We start from the raw sequence: 16,512 nt of genomic DNA on the forward strand, positions 1-16,512 counted from the left end.
TGGGGTGATCTGGCCCCGGGGGGTGCCCCCACGGTGGCCTGGCCCGCGATCGGGGCCCACCGATCCGCGGGCGGGTCTGTGCCGTGGGGGTACTCTTTCCCTTCCGCCTCCGCCACGGTCTCCACCATGGCGAAGGCAGAAGAGACTCCCTCCAATGCGCATGCGTGGGAAGCTGTCAGCGGCCGCTGATGTTCCCACGCATGCGCCGCCCGGAGATGTCATTTCCGCGCCAGTTGGCGGGGCACCAAAGGCCTTTTCCGCCAGCTGGCGGGGCGGAAATTCGTCCGGCGCCGACCTAGCCCCTCAAGGTTGGGGCTCGGCCCCCAAAGATGCGGAGCATTCCGCACCTTTGGGGCGGCGCGATGCCCGTCTGATTTGCGCCGTTTTGGGCGCCAGTCGGCGGACATCGCGCCGTTTCCGGAGAATTTCGCCCCTGGTGTTTAGGCAAAAATGGTGTTCTGTTGATGTGGTAGTGTCTTGTTACATGCTTGACATGACATGCTGTATTTCTGTGGTAAACTAGCAGCCTGGATAACTGTTAACTCTTTGCTATCCCCTGGTGATAAAGATATCCCCATTTCACCTCTGGGTTCAAAACTGGTCCAAGACTGGTGGAATACTAAATCCATCAGGGAATTTGGCACATAGGTCTTTATAGCTTTAATGTAGAACTTGGAGTAGTTGAGGCAATTGCACAGATGCATTTAAGGTGATGCTGGGTAAGTACATGAGGGGAAAATAAATAGAAAGTTACTCTGAATGACTGAGCTGATGAGGTGCGGTGTGTGTAAGATAAAGATTAAGGGGTTGCGGCGATGCGGAGCTAAGCCGCGCGATTCGGCAGCTCCCGCGAAAACGGACTTTTGGGCCCGCTAACGGAGCCCCAACGGCATTTTTTTAAAAAACCAACCCATGGGGAAGGAAGGAGAAAGTCCCCATCAGACCTGCATGGATCGGACCCGCAGCGAAACGGCGAAAAAAACAACTTGAGGATCCTGGGTCTCCCAGAAGGAGTGGAGGGGGCCGATGCCGCGGCATATGCGGGCACAATGATCGGGACGCTGATGGGTGCGGAGGCCCCCCCGGGATTGCTGGAGCTGGATGGGGCGCACCGAGTGCTAGCGAGGAAGCCCAAGGCAAAAGAGCCGCCAAGTGCGATGGTGGTGAGATTTCACCGGTTTACGGACAGAGAGAGGGTCCTGAAATGGGCCAAGAAGGAACGGAGCAGCAAGTGGGACAATGCGGAGATCAGAATATACCCGAACTGGAGCGTGGAGGTCGCTAAGCGGAGAGCGGGTTTCAACCGGGCCAAAGCGGTGCTGCATCGGAAAGGAGTGAAATTTGGAATGTTGCAGCCAGCGCGACTGTGGGTTACACATAATGGCCAACACCATGACTTCGAAACGCCCGAAGAGGCGTGGACCTTTATACTAGCTGACAAATTGGACTCTAATTGAGGGTTTGTGTGGGAGGGGGGTGTTTGAGGGTTGAAGTATGATGGTTGTTGTACATAGGGGGTCAACCACGCGCAGGAAATGCTATATGGGCTGGGGGAGAGGGACAAGGCCACGACAGGAGCTGCGCCATGGGGGGCGGGGCAGGCTTTGGAAAGCGCGGGGTTGTCGTTCCAGCGCGCGGCACAAAAGGCAGGAAGAGGAACAAAGGAATGTACATTGATTGGGAGATTCCCACACGGGGGGGTTAAAGGGATGGCGGGGGAAGCCGGGGTCAGCAGGTGTCAGCTGACTTACGGGAGGGATATGGGGGGAGCAAAAAAGCTAGACGGGGATCTAGCGGGGGGGGGGGCGGGGGGGGGAGAAGGTTGCTGCTGCACTGGCCGAAAGAGAACGGGACACAGAAGAGGTGGCTGGGACGGGGGTCCCCCGTCTGGGGGACTGGAGAGTGAGGGAGACGCGGACAAGGGACTGGCCCAGAAAAGGAGATGGCTAGTCGGGAATGGGCCGGTGAAGCGGGCTCGAGTGTTCGCGCACTTGAAGGGACTGAAGGCAGACGTGGCAATGCTCCAAGAGACCAGTGGCGGACCAGGTCAGGTTAAGAAAGGGATGGGTAGGACAGGTATTTCACTCGGGATTGGACGCAAAAAATAGAGGGGTGGCAATTCTGGTGGGAAAGCATGTGTCATTTGAGGCCAAGACTATCTTAGCGGATAAAGGAGGGAGATATGTGATGGTGAGTGGTAGGTTGCAAGGGACGTGGGTGGTGTTGGTAAATGTATACGCCCCGAACTGGGATGATGCAGGATTCATGAAGCGCATGTTGGGACGCATTCCGGACCTGGAGGTAGGAGGACTGATAATGGGAGGGGACTTCAATACGGTGCTGGACCCAGCACTGGACCTCTCCAGATCAAGGACGGGAAGGAGGCCGGCGGCGGCCAAGGTACTTAGGGGGTTATGGATCAGATGGGGGGAGTGGACCCATGGAGGTTTGCAAGACCGCAGGCCAGGCAATTTTCTTTTTTCTCCCACGTGCATAAGGCTTACTCCCGGATAGATTTCTTTGTTCTGGGCAGGGCGCTCATCCCGAGAGTGGAGGGGACGGAGTATTCAGCCATAGCCGTTTCGGACCATGCCCCGCACTGGGTGGAACTGGAGCTGGGAGAGGAGAGGGACCAACGCCCGCTGTGGCGGCTGGATGTGGGACTGCTGGCCGATGAGGTGGTGTGTGGGAAGGTGAGGGGGTGTATTGAAAGGTACTTGGAGGCCAACGACAACGGGGAGGTGCGAGTGGGGGTGGTATGGGAGGCGTTGAAGGCGGTGATCAGGGGAGAGCTGATCTCCATCAGGGCTCATAGGGAGAAGATAGAGGGAATGGAAAGGGAGAGGTTAGTGGGGGAGATCTTGCGAGTGGACAGGAGATACGCAGAGGCCCCGCAGGAAAGATTACTTGGGGAAAGGCGACGGCTCCAGACGGAGTTTGACCTGCTGACCACGGGCAAGGCGGAGGCACAGTGGAGGAAGGCGCAAGGGGCGACTTACGAGTACGGGGAAAAGGCTGGTCGGATGCTGGCGCACCAGCTCCGTAAGAGGGCGGCAGCAAGGGAAATAGGGGGAGTCAAAGATGGAAGGGGAGCCACAGTTCGAAGTGCAATGAAAATAAATAAGGTATTCAAGGACTTCTATGAAGAGCTGTACAGATCCCAGCCCCCAGGGGAGAAGGGGGGATGAGGCGATTCCTGGACCAGCTGGGGTTCCCGAAGGTGGAAGAGCAGGAGGCGGTTGGTTTGGGGGCACCAATTGGGTTGGAGGAGTTGAGTAAGGGTTTGGGGAGCATGCAGGCGGGGAAGGCCCCGGGGCCGGACGGGTTCCCGGTGGAATTCTATAGAAAATATGTGGACCTGCTGGCCCCGCTACTAGTGAGGACCTTCAATGAGGCAAGAGAGGAGGGAACCCTGCCCCCAGACAATGTCGGAGGCGACAATCTCCTTGATTCTAAAGCGAGACAAGGATCCACTGCAATGTGGATCGTACAGGCCGATTTCGCTCCTCAATGTGGATGCTAAGCTATTGGCGAAGGTACTGGCCACTAGGATTGAGGACTGTGTCCCGGGGGTGATCCACGAGGACCAAACGGGATTCGTAAAGGGCAGGCAGTTAAATACCAATGTGCGGCGGCTCTTAAACGTGATAACGATGACATCGGAGGAGGGAGAGGCGGAGTTAGTGGCAGCTATGGACGCGGAAAAAGCCTTTGACCGAGTAGAGTGGGAGTACCTCTGGGAGGTATTGCGCAGGTTTGGGTTCGGGGGAGGGTTTATTAGATGGGTTAAGCTCCTTTACAGCGCCCCGGTGGCGAGCGTAGTGACGAACCGGCAGAGGTCGGAGTACTTTCGGCTGTACCGAGGGACGAGACAGGGGTGCCCCCTGTCCCCCCTGTTGTTTGCATTGGCGATTGAACCCTTGGCCATATCACTTAGGGAGTCTCAGAAATGGAGGGGGATAGTCCGCGGGGGAGAGGAGCATCGGGTATCGCTATATGCGGATGACCTGCTGCTAAACGTGGCGGACCCAATGGAGGGGATGGTGGAGGTCAGGCAGACTCTGAAGGAGTTTGGAGAGTTCTCGGGCTACAAGCTTAATGTAGAGAAGAGTGAGCTTTTTGTACTGCAGGCAGGGGACCAAGAAAGAGGGATAGGGGACCTACCGCTGAGGAGGGTGGAGAGGAGTTTTCGGTATCTGGGGATCCAGATAGCCAGAAGTTGGGGGGCCCTACATAAACTGAATTTGACGAGGGTGGTGGAGCAAATGGAGGAGGATTTTAAAGGATGGGACATGCTCCCGCTCTCGTTGGCGGGTAGGGTGCAGTCGGTCAAAATGGTGGTCCTTCCGAGGTTTTTGTTCGTGTTTCAGTGCCTCCCCATCGTGATCACCAAGGGCTTTTTCAAGAGAGTAGGTAGGAGTATTATGGGGTATGTGTGGGCAAATAAGACCCCGAGGGTTAGGAGAGGGTTCTTGGAACGCAACAGGGACCAAGGAGGGTTGTTGCCAACCCTAGAGATTTACTACTGGGCAGCAAATGTGGCGATGATCCGCAAGTGGGTTATGGAGGGAGAGGGGGCGGCATGGAAGAGGATGGAGATGGCGTCCTGTAAAGGAACAAGCCTGGGGGCGTTGGTAACGGCACCGCTGCCGCTCTCGCCGACAAAATACACCACAAGCCCGGTGGTGGCGGCAACACTATGGATCTGGGGCCAGTGGAGAAGACACAGGGGTGCAATGGGAGCATCGGTGTGGGCCCCGATCAGGGGTAACCACCGGTTTGTCCCGGGGAAGATGGACGGGGGGATCCAAGGCTGGCATCGGGCGGGGATAAGAAGAATGGGGGACCTGTTCATCGACGGGACATTTGCGAGCCTAGGGGCACTGGAGGAGAAATTTGAGTTACCCCGGGAAATGCATTTAGATATATGCAGGTGAGGGCTTTTGTGAGGCAACAGGTGAGGGAATTTCCGTTGCTCCCGGCACAAGAAGTTCAAGATAGGGTGATCTCGGGGGCATGGGTCGGGGAGGGCAAGGTGTCGGAAATATACCAAGAGATGAAAGAAGAGGGGGAAGCGCTAGTAGAAAAATTGAAAGGTAAACGGGAGGAGGAGCTGGGGGAGGAGGTTGAGGAAGGGCTATGGGCGGATGCCCTGGGTAGGGTTAATACCTCCTCCTCGTGTGCCAGGCTCAGTCTGATACAATTTAAGGTGGTTCACAGAGCGCATTTGACGAGGGCGAGGCTGAGTAGGTTCTTTGGGGTAGAGGATAGATGTGAAAGATGTTCAGGGAGCCCGGCGAACCATGTCCATATGTTTTGGTCATGCCCGGCATTGGATGGGTTCTGGAGGGGTGTGGCGGGAGTAATATCCCAGGTGGCGAAAGTCCGGGTCAAGCCAAGCTGGGGACTAGCAATATTTGGAGTAGTGGATGAGCCGGGAGTGCAGGAGGCAAAAGAGGCTGGAATTCTGGCCTTTGCGGCCCTAGTAGCCCGGCGAAGGGTCTTGCTATTGTGGAAGGAGGCGAAGCCCCCTAGCCTGGAGGCCTGGATTAACGACATGGCGTGGTTCATAAAATTGGAGAGAATTAAGTTTGCTTTGAGAGCGTCTGCACAGGGGTTTTACAGGCGGTGGAAACCGTTCCTAGAATATCTCGCGGAGCATTAGAAGAAGGTCGATCAGTAGCAGCAGCAACCCTGGCGGGGGGAGAGGGGGGGGGGGGAACGAGAGATTGTTTGAGGGGATGGACTAGCGGGAGATGGCATGGAGGGTGGGGGGAAACGGTACGTGCGGCCAAGAGCCAGTGTATAAAGCTATGTAAATATACCATCTTGCCATGGAAATATCTTGCTCAGGGAGATTTTGCGTTATTTTGTTACGGGGGGGGGGGGGGGGGGGGGGTTACTGTTTGTAAGGGGAAAAATTGTGTTGTTAAAAAACCTTAATAAAAATTTTTTTAAAAAAAAAGATTAAAATTAACCAGTTGGGCTGAATGGCCCATTTTTATGCTGTACCTTCTGTGCAAGGCTCTTTGTGGCGCAGTCTCCACCCAGTTCCTAATGGGGGCATGCCATGTCTACACAACCCCTAATCTGGACCAATTGGCTCTCCCCTTTAGGCCAATTAGATTGCCTGGTGTGTAAAATAAAAACATTCCATCTCAGGTAGGAGGAAGTGAATTTCGAGGAATTGGGTTACGGCACATTATTGGGCGGTGAGAGTGAACTTTATTCTATGACTGAGGTTTCTTAACTTGACAGACCTGGGAATGCATGCTCTAATCGAGGTGTATCTGTTGCATTCCTTGCTTGATGAATACAAACCTAATGGTCTACGATCCCCACAGGGTACAATAAAATCCATAGGCCAATGTTCAATCTTATATGGTGCTAGGCAATACACTGGGGTACTCAGGGGTAGCCAGTGTACCTGAACAAATTTGTGATGCGGAAATGTTAGGATGAAGTTGTATTTGAACTCATTTTTCCTTTGGTCAAGTTGGCAAAGGTGGGGAGGGAATGTGGTCCTGAGGCTAACTACCGCAAAACATTTCTCAAGATTAGCAGCTGCTTGCAAATTCCCAGTATCTGTCTTTAGCTTGCTGAAGGGAGAGAAAACAGCACTTTTTAACATTTTCCTTTAAATCTTTGCATTTTAAATCTGTGGGTTTGATTTATCAGCTGTGTCCTACCAGAATCAGGATGGGATGTGACCAGTGGATCCCACAAGGGGCCTCTTCAGAGACTCCCAATGGCCGTTAGGCCCGTGAAATTTAACGAGGTCCCGTGAGAGATCGCAATCCAGACTTGCATAATTAAGTGAGTTTAACTGCTCACTTAACTATGCCGACACCAGATCTAACCGGCCCGCGGGATCTACCGACCTCACTGAGGAGACCCCAGCAGGGCGCCGTTTAGCACAGGTCCCCAAAACTGAGGACCAGGCGGAACAGAACTTGGGGGTCTCCCAGGTGATCGGAGGCCCCCGGGTGGTTGGACTATGTGCAAGGTGGCACCCTGGCATGGCTGATGCCTCCTGGCACCACTGGCAGTGACATCTGGGCACCCTTGGTAGTGCCATCTGGGTGCCACCCTAACACTGCCAGGGTGCCCAGATGGCACTGCCAAGATGAAAGGGGGACTGTCAGGCTTGAAGTGCCAAAGTGCCCAGGTGGCATTTAGGCCACACTGGGGATTGGGCTCGGGGTGCCCTGCCCATATGAGGTGGGGTGTGTGGAGGGCCTCGGGGACCTCCCAACAGGTGAGTTGCGGCATTGCGGGGGGAGGGGTGGGGGGGGGGGTTGATACGGGTGCTGCCTTGGCGGATTGGGAGATCGTGGCCCCATTTAAAATTGGCAACTCGATATCTTCCTACACTGGAGAGTGGAGCTCCTCAGTGCAGGAATTGTGACTGAATGCTTTCCCAACTGAGGCCCGGAAAAATAACAGAGTGTGGGTCGATAGCGGGACAGCGCTGGGAACTGAACTGCCCTGCTAATCCCGCACAGACGAGACTCTTTTTTTACCTGTTAGGTCGCGCCCTGTATAATTTCTTGAGGACGAGATGCAGAGTGTAACGGTCTGGCTAAACTCAGGATTTGGACACGTTCAAGCAGTCGTGATGTATTTACACAGGTAAACAGCATTCAAGGAAACAAGTTACTGTAGCAATGGACTGACCTGCGAATGCTGGGCAGGTATGTGCTGCAGGAGCTTCCATTCCAGGTGCAGTAAGGGTCCCGTGCCAGGCAGCATTCGGCACAGCCTTTACCGTACAGATCACACTGGTACAAGGAGACCTGGGCCAAGCCACTCTTTGAGCCAAGGTACAGCCACTGCTATAATGAAAATTGGAGTTGGCAACTGTTTGCAAGGCAGAAGCTCGGATCATAAATTACACAATACAGAAGGAGACCATTCGGTCCATTGTACTCGCGCCAACTCTTTGAAAAAGCTGTCAATGTAATCCTACTCATCTCCCCTCTTTCCTGTCTCGAAGTAAAAAACTGATACTGGGCAGAACTGGAGTTCCATTTTAATGTATACAAGACCAGTTTGGAAAAGTACCAGCCACATCCCAAGTTTTACTAGTTCTGGGCACAGCCCAGATTTTGTTTCCTGTTTCATCCATCTATCCAATTCTCTTCAAAATTTACCATTCAATCCACTTCCCTTTCAGACAGTATCACCCGGATCTCAACAAATTGTTTTAGGGTAGCGACATGAAGAGAACTCTCATATTTTTCTTCAGAATAGTGCTGAGGGATCTTTTACATCCACCTGAGAGGGCAGTTGGAGTCTCAGTTTAATGTATTATCTGAAAGGCGACACCTCTGACAGTGCACACTTCCTCAGCGAAGTGTCGATCCTGCTCTAGGGCGCATTCTGATGTAGACAGGATATTTGTGTTTTAATTCATTTATGGGATGTGGGCATCGCTGGCCAGGCCAGAATTTATTACTCATTCCTAGTTACCCTTGACATTGAACCGAAAAGACAGCGATACTTAATTGAGTGGGTAGAATAGCGTAGGACAGTGTGCCCAGGGTCCTCCAGTGAGACATCCAATACATGCAAGACCCGGCAGGTCACACAAGGCGTCTCCGTCTCCCCACCGCCCAACCTCCAATTCCCAAACCTCCATTTCCCAATGCCGGTCCCTTGATCAGGCACCAAGTGCCTTTGAAGAAGATACCACCATCAGCAACCCCCCCCCCCAACCACCCCCCCAACCCCCCCACCCACCCCCCCCCCCCCCCCCCCACCCCCACTGCCCCCCCATTCCCCGAGAGACAACAAGCAGCCTGCGCAGGTTTACTTGTCGTACATGCCACATGGCAACAGGCCTACCTGCAGCTGGCTTAATAGCAGTAGGACAAGGCCAGCCCTTAAGTGGTCATTAATTGTGCACTGAAGGGCCTCAATTGACAGTGGGGCAGGGAGGTGAATTACAGGGCTTTCTGCTCTAGATTCAATCGGGGTGGAGTCGGGGTGTTCATTCACCACCTTCCTGTCCAGTTGAATGCCCTCCCCACTTCCCAATATACTACTAGAAAGCTCAGAAGATGTTGCCAAGGATCTCCAGTATGAGGTCCTACAATTACAGACCTGAGAGGAACATGTTAATCATAGCAAAGGTTTTAAATGGTATATGGGTCCTGAACCCTGAACAGATGTTTTTGCCTGGAAATCCCTCTTCGGTTTCAGTTCGTTGTTTTATATATGTTGTATACTACAGAGTTGTCACCGCACACATATTCAGTCACTGCTCCATTTGTTTAACAGGAAGCAGGTATCATTCTGGCCACTGGCTCATGTCCCCCCTCCCTCAGAGGGCTGCAATGGCCTGAGGCAATCCATTCAGGTGGCTGCTAGCAAAGTGCGGCTCAATCACATGATTGAGAAAACTGAGTCACCCTTTCAGGCATTTTGTTCCCCAACAACTGTTGCTGCTAATGGTGTACATCTGGACCCTGTGAAGTCAGTTCAATCTTTCTCACTATTGGACAGAGTTAAATAAGTTTCTTGAGTCGCTGATTTTTGAAGCTTACACAAGTAGATGTTGCTTTGTGAACTGTGTCAGCCATGAAAAATAATCTTGACTCTATTACTCCCTGGAAATAATTTTTGTGGTCTGTCACTCAGGACATTATGATTTCACATTTGGTGCAATGATCATGCATTATCACAAATATGTGTCTGCTTACCCGTTTCCTGGACAGGTTCATCGAAGTGATCGGTGACTTGTCCTAAGGAGAGATTAAAGCAGGGTAAGGGGGTATCCATGATGTTAACAGTTAAAACAATAAATCTGTACCTGCGACTTTTTACTTAAAGCTGAGAAGCAGCAAGGGAAAATGAAAAGCGCAACTATTTCATTTTGCCCTTGGGAAAGAAACCATGCAGTCCTTAGAGTTTGGCTTGGATGTAACACCAGTGTATTACTAATATTCTTCTGACGTTCCCGAACAAACCACTCACTTCAGACTAACTAGGGATGGGCAACAATGTTGAGGATGGGATAGTGTGGGAAAGTGGTGTTGAGATGGATTATCAACCATGATTTTAGTGAATGGCGGAGCTCAATGGGCTGAATGGCCTATTCCTGTCTCTTTAGCAAGGATATTCCGGCCCTCCCGCTGGTAGAATCCAACGATCCCTCCAAAGTCAACGGACATTTGAATGGCTCACCGTGTCTGCCGCAGAGGAACCGGCCCTGGCAGGGACCCCCCCCCCACCCCCGGCCTATATTCCTAACAGATGTTGACTTAATTCTGTGCATTAGTTTTAAAAAATCATTCCCTACAAAACATCACTTTCTTTGTTCTTTTGTTCCATAATAAGCTTTATTATTGTCACAAGTAGGCTTACATTCACACTGCAATTAAGTTATTGTGAAAATCCCCCCCAGCCACCACACTCCGGCGCCTGTTCAGGTACACAGAGGGAGAATTCAGAATGTCCAATTCACCTAACGAGCACGTCTTTCGCGACTTGTGGGAGTAACTGGAGCATCCGGAGGAAACCCACGCAGACACGGGAGAACGTGCAGACTTCACACAGACAATGACCCAAGCGGTAATCGAACCCGGGACCCTGGCGCTGTGAAGCAACAGTGCTAACCACTGTGCTACCGTGCCATCCATTGGGTACAGAGTGCAGAGCTCCCAACTCCTGATGCAACTGAAGTGGGGACTTCATAAATGCTTTCTGCCAAGGCCCTTTCCAACCAGCAATTTGTCCCTTTATTTTATTTGGGCTACATGAGATAACTAAGATGAATATTCCTCCTCTTTAACCCTGATCAAAAGAAACAAATAGTCTCTTTTATTATTACTTCACTATAGTCTGGGCTTCGCTTCAAACAGATGGCCAGTAGGTCAACTCTATGCTTCTAATTCGCAAAGCAGCCCCCAAGTCTTCAGAAGAAGGATCACTCACAGCCGCAGAAAATACATTAAAAAGAAGTAATATTAAAGAAGGTTCTCAATAAAAGCATGTATTCTGTGTAATCCCGTGGCAATAGTAATTCAGTGGTCGGCATTCATGTAGGTTTTAGCATAGCAGGCTCTAGTTTGGATTTTCTGATATATCTCATGCCAAACTAGTCCCTCGAGTACTCAAACCCACGGCAAACACACTATCGTGACTTGCCTGACTGAAACCTCATAAATGTACAAGTGATTTGCCAAGAAATGTCCTTATTAGGATCAGGCACACATCAGGAATTTTTTTTACGCTGCCTAAATATACAGCTCCTTTGTACTGCACCTCCGTTAATGGTACCTTGTTCTGTAAAATAATACGTCTGAATTACATCCCCCAACTCAACTCCACCGCATATTGTCTCCAACTCTCCTGTCATATTTTTCACCAGCTATGCTTCATGTCGACATCTCCTCAAGATGGCTGTGCATTTTCTCACTGCCTTTCCACCATGACAGGAGCACTGCACACCCTTACCCAACATGACTGACTCTCCTCATGGGGCAGAATATTTGAGGAGGATGGAAAGAGGAGGTTGACAGGTTAAGTGATTGGGCAAGAAGGTGGCAAATGGAGTATAATGTGGGGAAATGTGAAATCATCCACCTTGGTAGGGGGGTTACAATGCTTAGCACGCCTGCCTCACAGCGCCAGGGATCTGGGTTCAATTCCGGCCTTGGGTGACTGTGTGGAGTTTGCACTTTCGCGGTGCGAGTTTCTGCATGGGTTTCCTCCGGGTGCTCTGGTTTCCTCCCACAGTCCAAAGATGTGCAGCAAAGGTGGATTGGCCATGCTAAAATTGCCCCTTAGTGTCCAGGGGTGAGCAGCTTTGGTAGTGTCGGGTGGGGAAGTGTGCCTAGGTTGCGTGCTCTTTCAGAGGGTTGGTGCAGACTCAATGGGCTGAATGGCCTTCTCTGCACTGTAGGGATTCTATGGTTATATTTTGGGGAGAATGGAAAAAAAAATATTTTTTAAAGGAGAAAGACTAGCAATTGTTGGCAGATTTGAGCGTCCCTTTAAGTGAGTCACAGAAAGTTAATGTAGAAGTACAAGTAAGATGGCAGATGGTATGTTGGCCCAAATTGTGAGAACTTGGAATGTAAGAGTAATGAAATCTTGCCGCATTTATATAGGACTATGGTGAGATCACACTTGGATTACTATGCACAGTTATGTCCTCTGTGACTGGAAGGATATACTGGCCTCAGAGGAGATGCAACCAAGGTTCTGTAGATTGAGTCATGAGATGAGAGGATCATCCTATGAAAAGAGATTTAGTAGAATATTGTTTGGAATTTAAAAGAATGAGTAGTGACCTCATTTAAACACACATAATTCTTAAGGGCCTTGACAGGCCAGATGCCTAGAGTCTTGAAGTAAGAATCATAGCCTCAGAATATGGGCTGAATCAATTATCACTGAGATGAGGAGCAATTTCTTCACTCAGAGGCTTGCAAATTTTTGGAATTCTAAATCTGGAGGGTAGTGGCTGCAAAACTGTTGAATATATTTAAGCCAGTGATTGTTAATATGAAGGGAATCAAGGTATATGGATACAGGTTTGGAACATGAACTTGAAGTAGAAGATCAGTTCTAATCTTATATACGCTGAAGCAGGCCCAAGGTGTCGTAAAGTCAGTCCAGCTCCTATTTCTAATGTTCTTACGCTCCCCTTCATGGCAGGGTCTTCCCACACTTCCCCCAATAATTGGGTCTCCCCACACTTCTCCCCAAAACTGGGTCTCCAACACACTTCCTCCCAATACCTGGATCTTCCCCCACACTTTCCCCCAATAACTGGGTCTCCCACACATTTCTCCCAATAACTGAGTCTCCCCCTCTTCTTCCCAATAACTGGATCTCAACCGCAACCCCCCCCCCCCCACACACACACAGACACTTCCTCCCAATACCTGGATCTTCCCCCCAATAACTGGGTCTCCCACACACTTCTCCCAATAACTGAGTCTCCCCCTCTCTTCCCAATAACTGGATCTCCCCCCCCCCCCCCCACACACACACACTTCCTCCCAATTACTGGGTCTCACAGCACACTTCTTCCCATTGATTGGTTCTCCCCCCACTCATCCTCCCAATAACTTGATCTTCCCTCACCCTTCCCCTTTCTGCTATTTCTTCTTGCACTCTATAACTGAAAATTGTGATGAGTATAAAATGAGACCAACTTATGCTGCTGCCTTGAAATAATTTCACCTCAGCTGCAGCACAAATGTCAATGTTCTGTTTGCAAGTCTGACATCTCCTCTCATATCTATGCTTCCTCTTTTCAAATTGTTGCTGCTGGATCAAGATCAATGTTGATGAAGAGAACAGTAAGTGACTTAGTAGCTTCAGTAAGGTGTGGAATGAATTCCATTCAGTTCCCTCTATAATTATTGCCACTTACCTGGAATACCTCCAATTCTTCGAGAATGATCTCTTCTACCTCCTGGTTTGCTTTGGGGGCATAGATAGATTTCAGGACCACCCCAGTGTCTGTAGAAAAAACAGAATAGGACTGTCAACTCAAGTTTTATAAAGCGAGGCCTGCAAGCACTAGTGATTCAATGTCTCAGTGTAATCAGTAAAGGAGAAACAGACATTCCAAAGTACAATATCTTCCAGGCCCTTTGCCCTATCTGCTTTCATCAATATCCAAAACAAGCACACAAGCCTCCCTTGAACTGATTAAATGGCTCTTGCTTAAATGTGCCAGGATGGAGAGCTGAATTCCTTTATTGCATACTGCAACTAAGACCAGTAACATAAGATTTACAAATATACTTGTTTTGAAACCGCAGTTGGCGATAAGTCCCGGTTTGGTGTTAACTTGAGACAGTCACAACGTTCTGAGGTAAAACTACAGCTCCAGCAGGAGTAAGGGCACAGCCAGCTTGTGCATATACTAGCAACACCAAGTGGCAAAAGAACATAAGGTATAGGAGCAGGAGTAGACCACATGACCTTTTAAGCCTGCTCCGCCATTAAATATGAAGATAATTGATCAATTCCATGCTCTCCCCACCCCCCGCTCCCCATAAACCCCGATTTCTCGAGAGACCAAACATCTGTATACCCCATCCTTAAATGTATTCAGCCCTTTGGGGTACAGAACTCCAAAGGTTCACAACCCTTTGAGTGAAGTAATTTTGCCTCATCGCTGTCTTAAATGATTTCAAGGGGCAGCACGGTGGCACAGTGGTTAGCACTGCTGCCTCACAGCACCGAGGACCCGGGTTCGATCCCAGCCCGGGTCATTGTCCGTGTGGAGTTTGCACATTTTCCCCATGTCTGCATGGGTCTCACCGTCACAACCCAAAGATGTGCAGGTTAGGTGGATTGGACACGCTAAATTGCCCCTTAATTGGAATTTTTTTTTCCCAATGATTTCAGCCCGTTATCCTGAGACTGGGAATCTTAGATTCCCCAACCAGCGGAAACAATCTCTCAGCACCCACCCTACCAAGCTCCTTCTGAATCTTGTACATTTCAGAAGTGGCAGTCATTATAAGCTGCAGCACTACAGCAGATCAGTAGACAGATGATCAGTCACAATTCAGCAGGGATTATAGATAACATTTCATAAGAACATAAGAACTAGGAACAGGAGTAGGCCATCTGGCCCCTCGAGCCTGCTCCGCCATTCAATGAGATCATGGCTGATCTTTTGTGGACTCAGCTCCACTTTCCGGCCCGAACACCATAACGCTTAATCTCTTTATTCTTCAAATAACTATCTATCTTTATCTTAAAAACATTTAATGAAGGAGCCTCTACTGCTTCACTGGGCAAGGAATTCCATAGATTCACAACCCTATGGGTGAAGAAGTTCCTCCTAAACTCAGTCCTAAATCTACTTCCCCCTATTTTGAGGCTATGCCCCCTAATTCTGCTTTCACCCGCCAGTGGAAACAACCTGCCCACATCTATCCTATCTATATGCTTCATAATTTTATATGTTTCTATAAGATCCCCCCTCATCCTTCTAAATTCCAATGAGTACAGTCCCAGTCTACTCAACCTCTCCTCGTAATCCAACCCCTTCAGCTCTGGGATTAACCTAGTGAATCTCCTCTGCACACCCTCCAGTGCCAGTGCGTCCTTTCTCAAGTAAGGAGACCAAAACTGAACACAATATTCCAGGTGTGGCCTCACTAACACCTTATACAATTGTAGCATAACCTCCCTAGTCTTAAATTCCATCCCTCTAACAATGAAGGACAAAATTCCATTTGCCTTCTTAATCACCTGTTGCACCTGTAAACCAACTTTTTGCGACTCATACACTAGCACACCCAGGTTTCCCTGCACAGCAGCATGTTTTAATATTTTATCATTTAAATAATAATCCCTTTTGCTGATATTCTTACCAAAATGGATAACCTCACATTTGTCAACGTTGTATTGCCAGACCCTAGCCCATTCACTTAGCCTATCCAAATCCCTCTGCAGACTTCCAGTATCCTCTGCACATTTTGCTTTACCACTCATCTTAGTGTCATCTGCAAACTTGGACACATTACCCTTGGTCCCCAAGTCCAAATCATCTATGTAAATTGTGAACAATTGAGGGCCCAACACTGATCCCTGAGGGACACCACTAGCTACTGATTGCCAACCAGAGAAACACCCATTGATCCCCACTCTTTGCTTTCTATTAATTAACCAATCCTCTATCCATGCTACTAATTTACCCTTAATGCCATGCATCTTTATCTTATGCAGCAACCTTTTGTGTGGCACCTTGTCAAAGGCTTTCTGGAAATCCAAATATACGACATCCATTGGCTCCCCGTTATCTACCGCACTGGTAATGGTCTCAAAAAATTCCACTAAATTAGTTAGGCACGACCTGCCCTTTATGAACCCATGCTGCGTCTGCCCAATGGGACAATTTCCATCGAGATGCCTCGCTATTTTTTCCTTGATGATAGATTCCAGCATCTTCCCTACTACCGAAGTTAAGCTCACTGGCCTATAATTACCCGCTTTCTGCCTACCTCCTTTTTTAAACAGTGGTGTCACGTTTGCTAATTTCCAATCCGCCGGGACCACCCCAGAGTCTAGTGAATTTTGGTAAATTATCACTAGTGCATTTGCAATTTCCCTAGCCATCTCTTTTAGCACTCTGGGATGCATTCCATCAGGGCCAGGAGACTTGTCTACCTTTAGCCCCATTAGCTTGCCCATCACTACCTCCTTAGTGATAACAAATACTCTCAAGGTCCTCACCTGTCATAGCCTCATTTCCATCAGTCACTGGCATGTTATTTGTGTCTTCCACTGTGAAGACCGACCCAGAAAACCTGTTCAGTTCCTCAGCCATTTCCTCATCTCCCATTATTAAATCTCCCTTCTCATCCTCTAAAGGACCAATATTTACCTTAGCCACTCTTTTTTGATTTATACATTTGTAGAAACTTTTACTATCTGTTTTTATATTCTGAGCAAGTTTACTCTCATAATCTATCTTACTCTTCTTTATAACTTTTTTAGTAGCTTTCTGTTGCCCCCTAAAGATTTCCCAGT

At 49.6% G+C, this 16,512-nt stretch overlaps 1 protein-coding gene across 1 annotated transcript in view; it reads right to left on the bottom strand.

Annotated features, from left to right (window-relative positions):
- The window catches only part of sema3h (sema domain, immunoglobulin domain (Ig), short basic domain, secreted, (semaphorin) 3H), a 282,277-nt gene that overhangs the window by 15,892 nt on the left and 249,873 nt on the right, over positions 1-16,512 (bottom strand). Inside the window, exons 12-14 of the mRNA XM_072472149.1 lie at positions 13,391-13,479; positions 9,705-9,746; positions 7,678-7,835 (exon numbers count right to left, since the gene is read on the bottom strand). Of these exons, the coding sequence (XP_072328250.1) occupies positions 7,678-7,835; positions 9,705-9,746; positions 13,391-13,479 (289 nt within the window). The remainder of the gene's footprint in view (positions 1-7,677; positions 7,836-9,704; positions 9,747-13,390; positions 13,480-16,512) is intronic.

Source organism: Scyliorhinus torazame, chromosome 13 (assembly GCF_047496885.1).
Source record: "Scyliorhinus torazame isolate Kashiwa2021f chromosome 13, sScyTor2.1, whole genome shotgun sequence".
Lineage (NCBI taxonomy): Eukaryota > Metazoa > Chordata > Chondrichthyes > Carcharhiniformes > Scyliorhinidae > Scyliorhinus > Scyliorhinus torazame.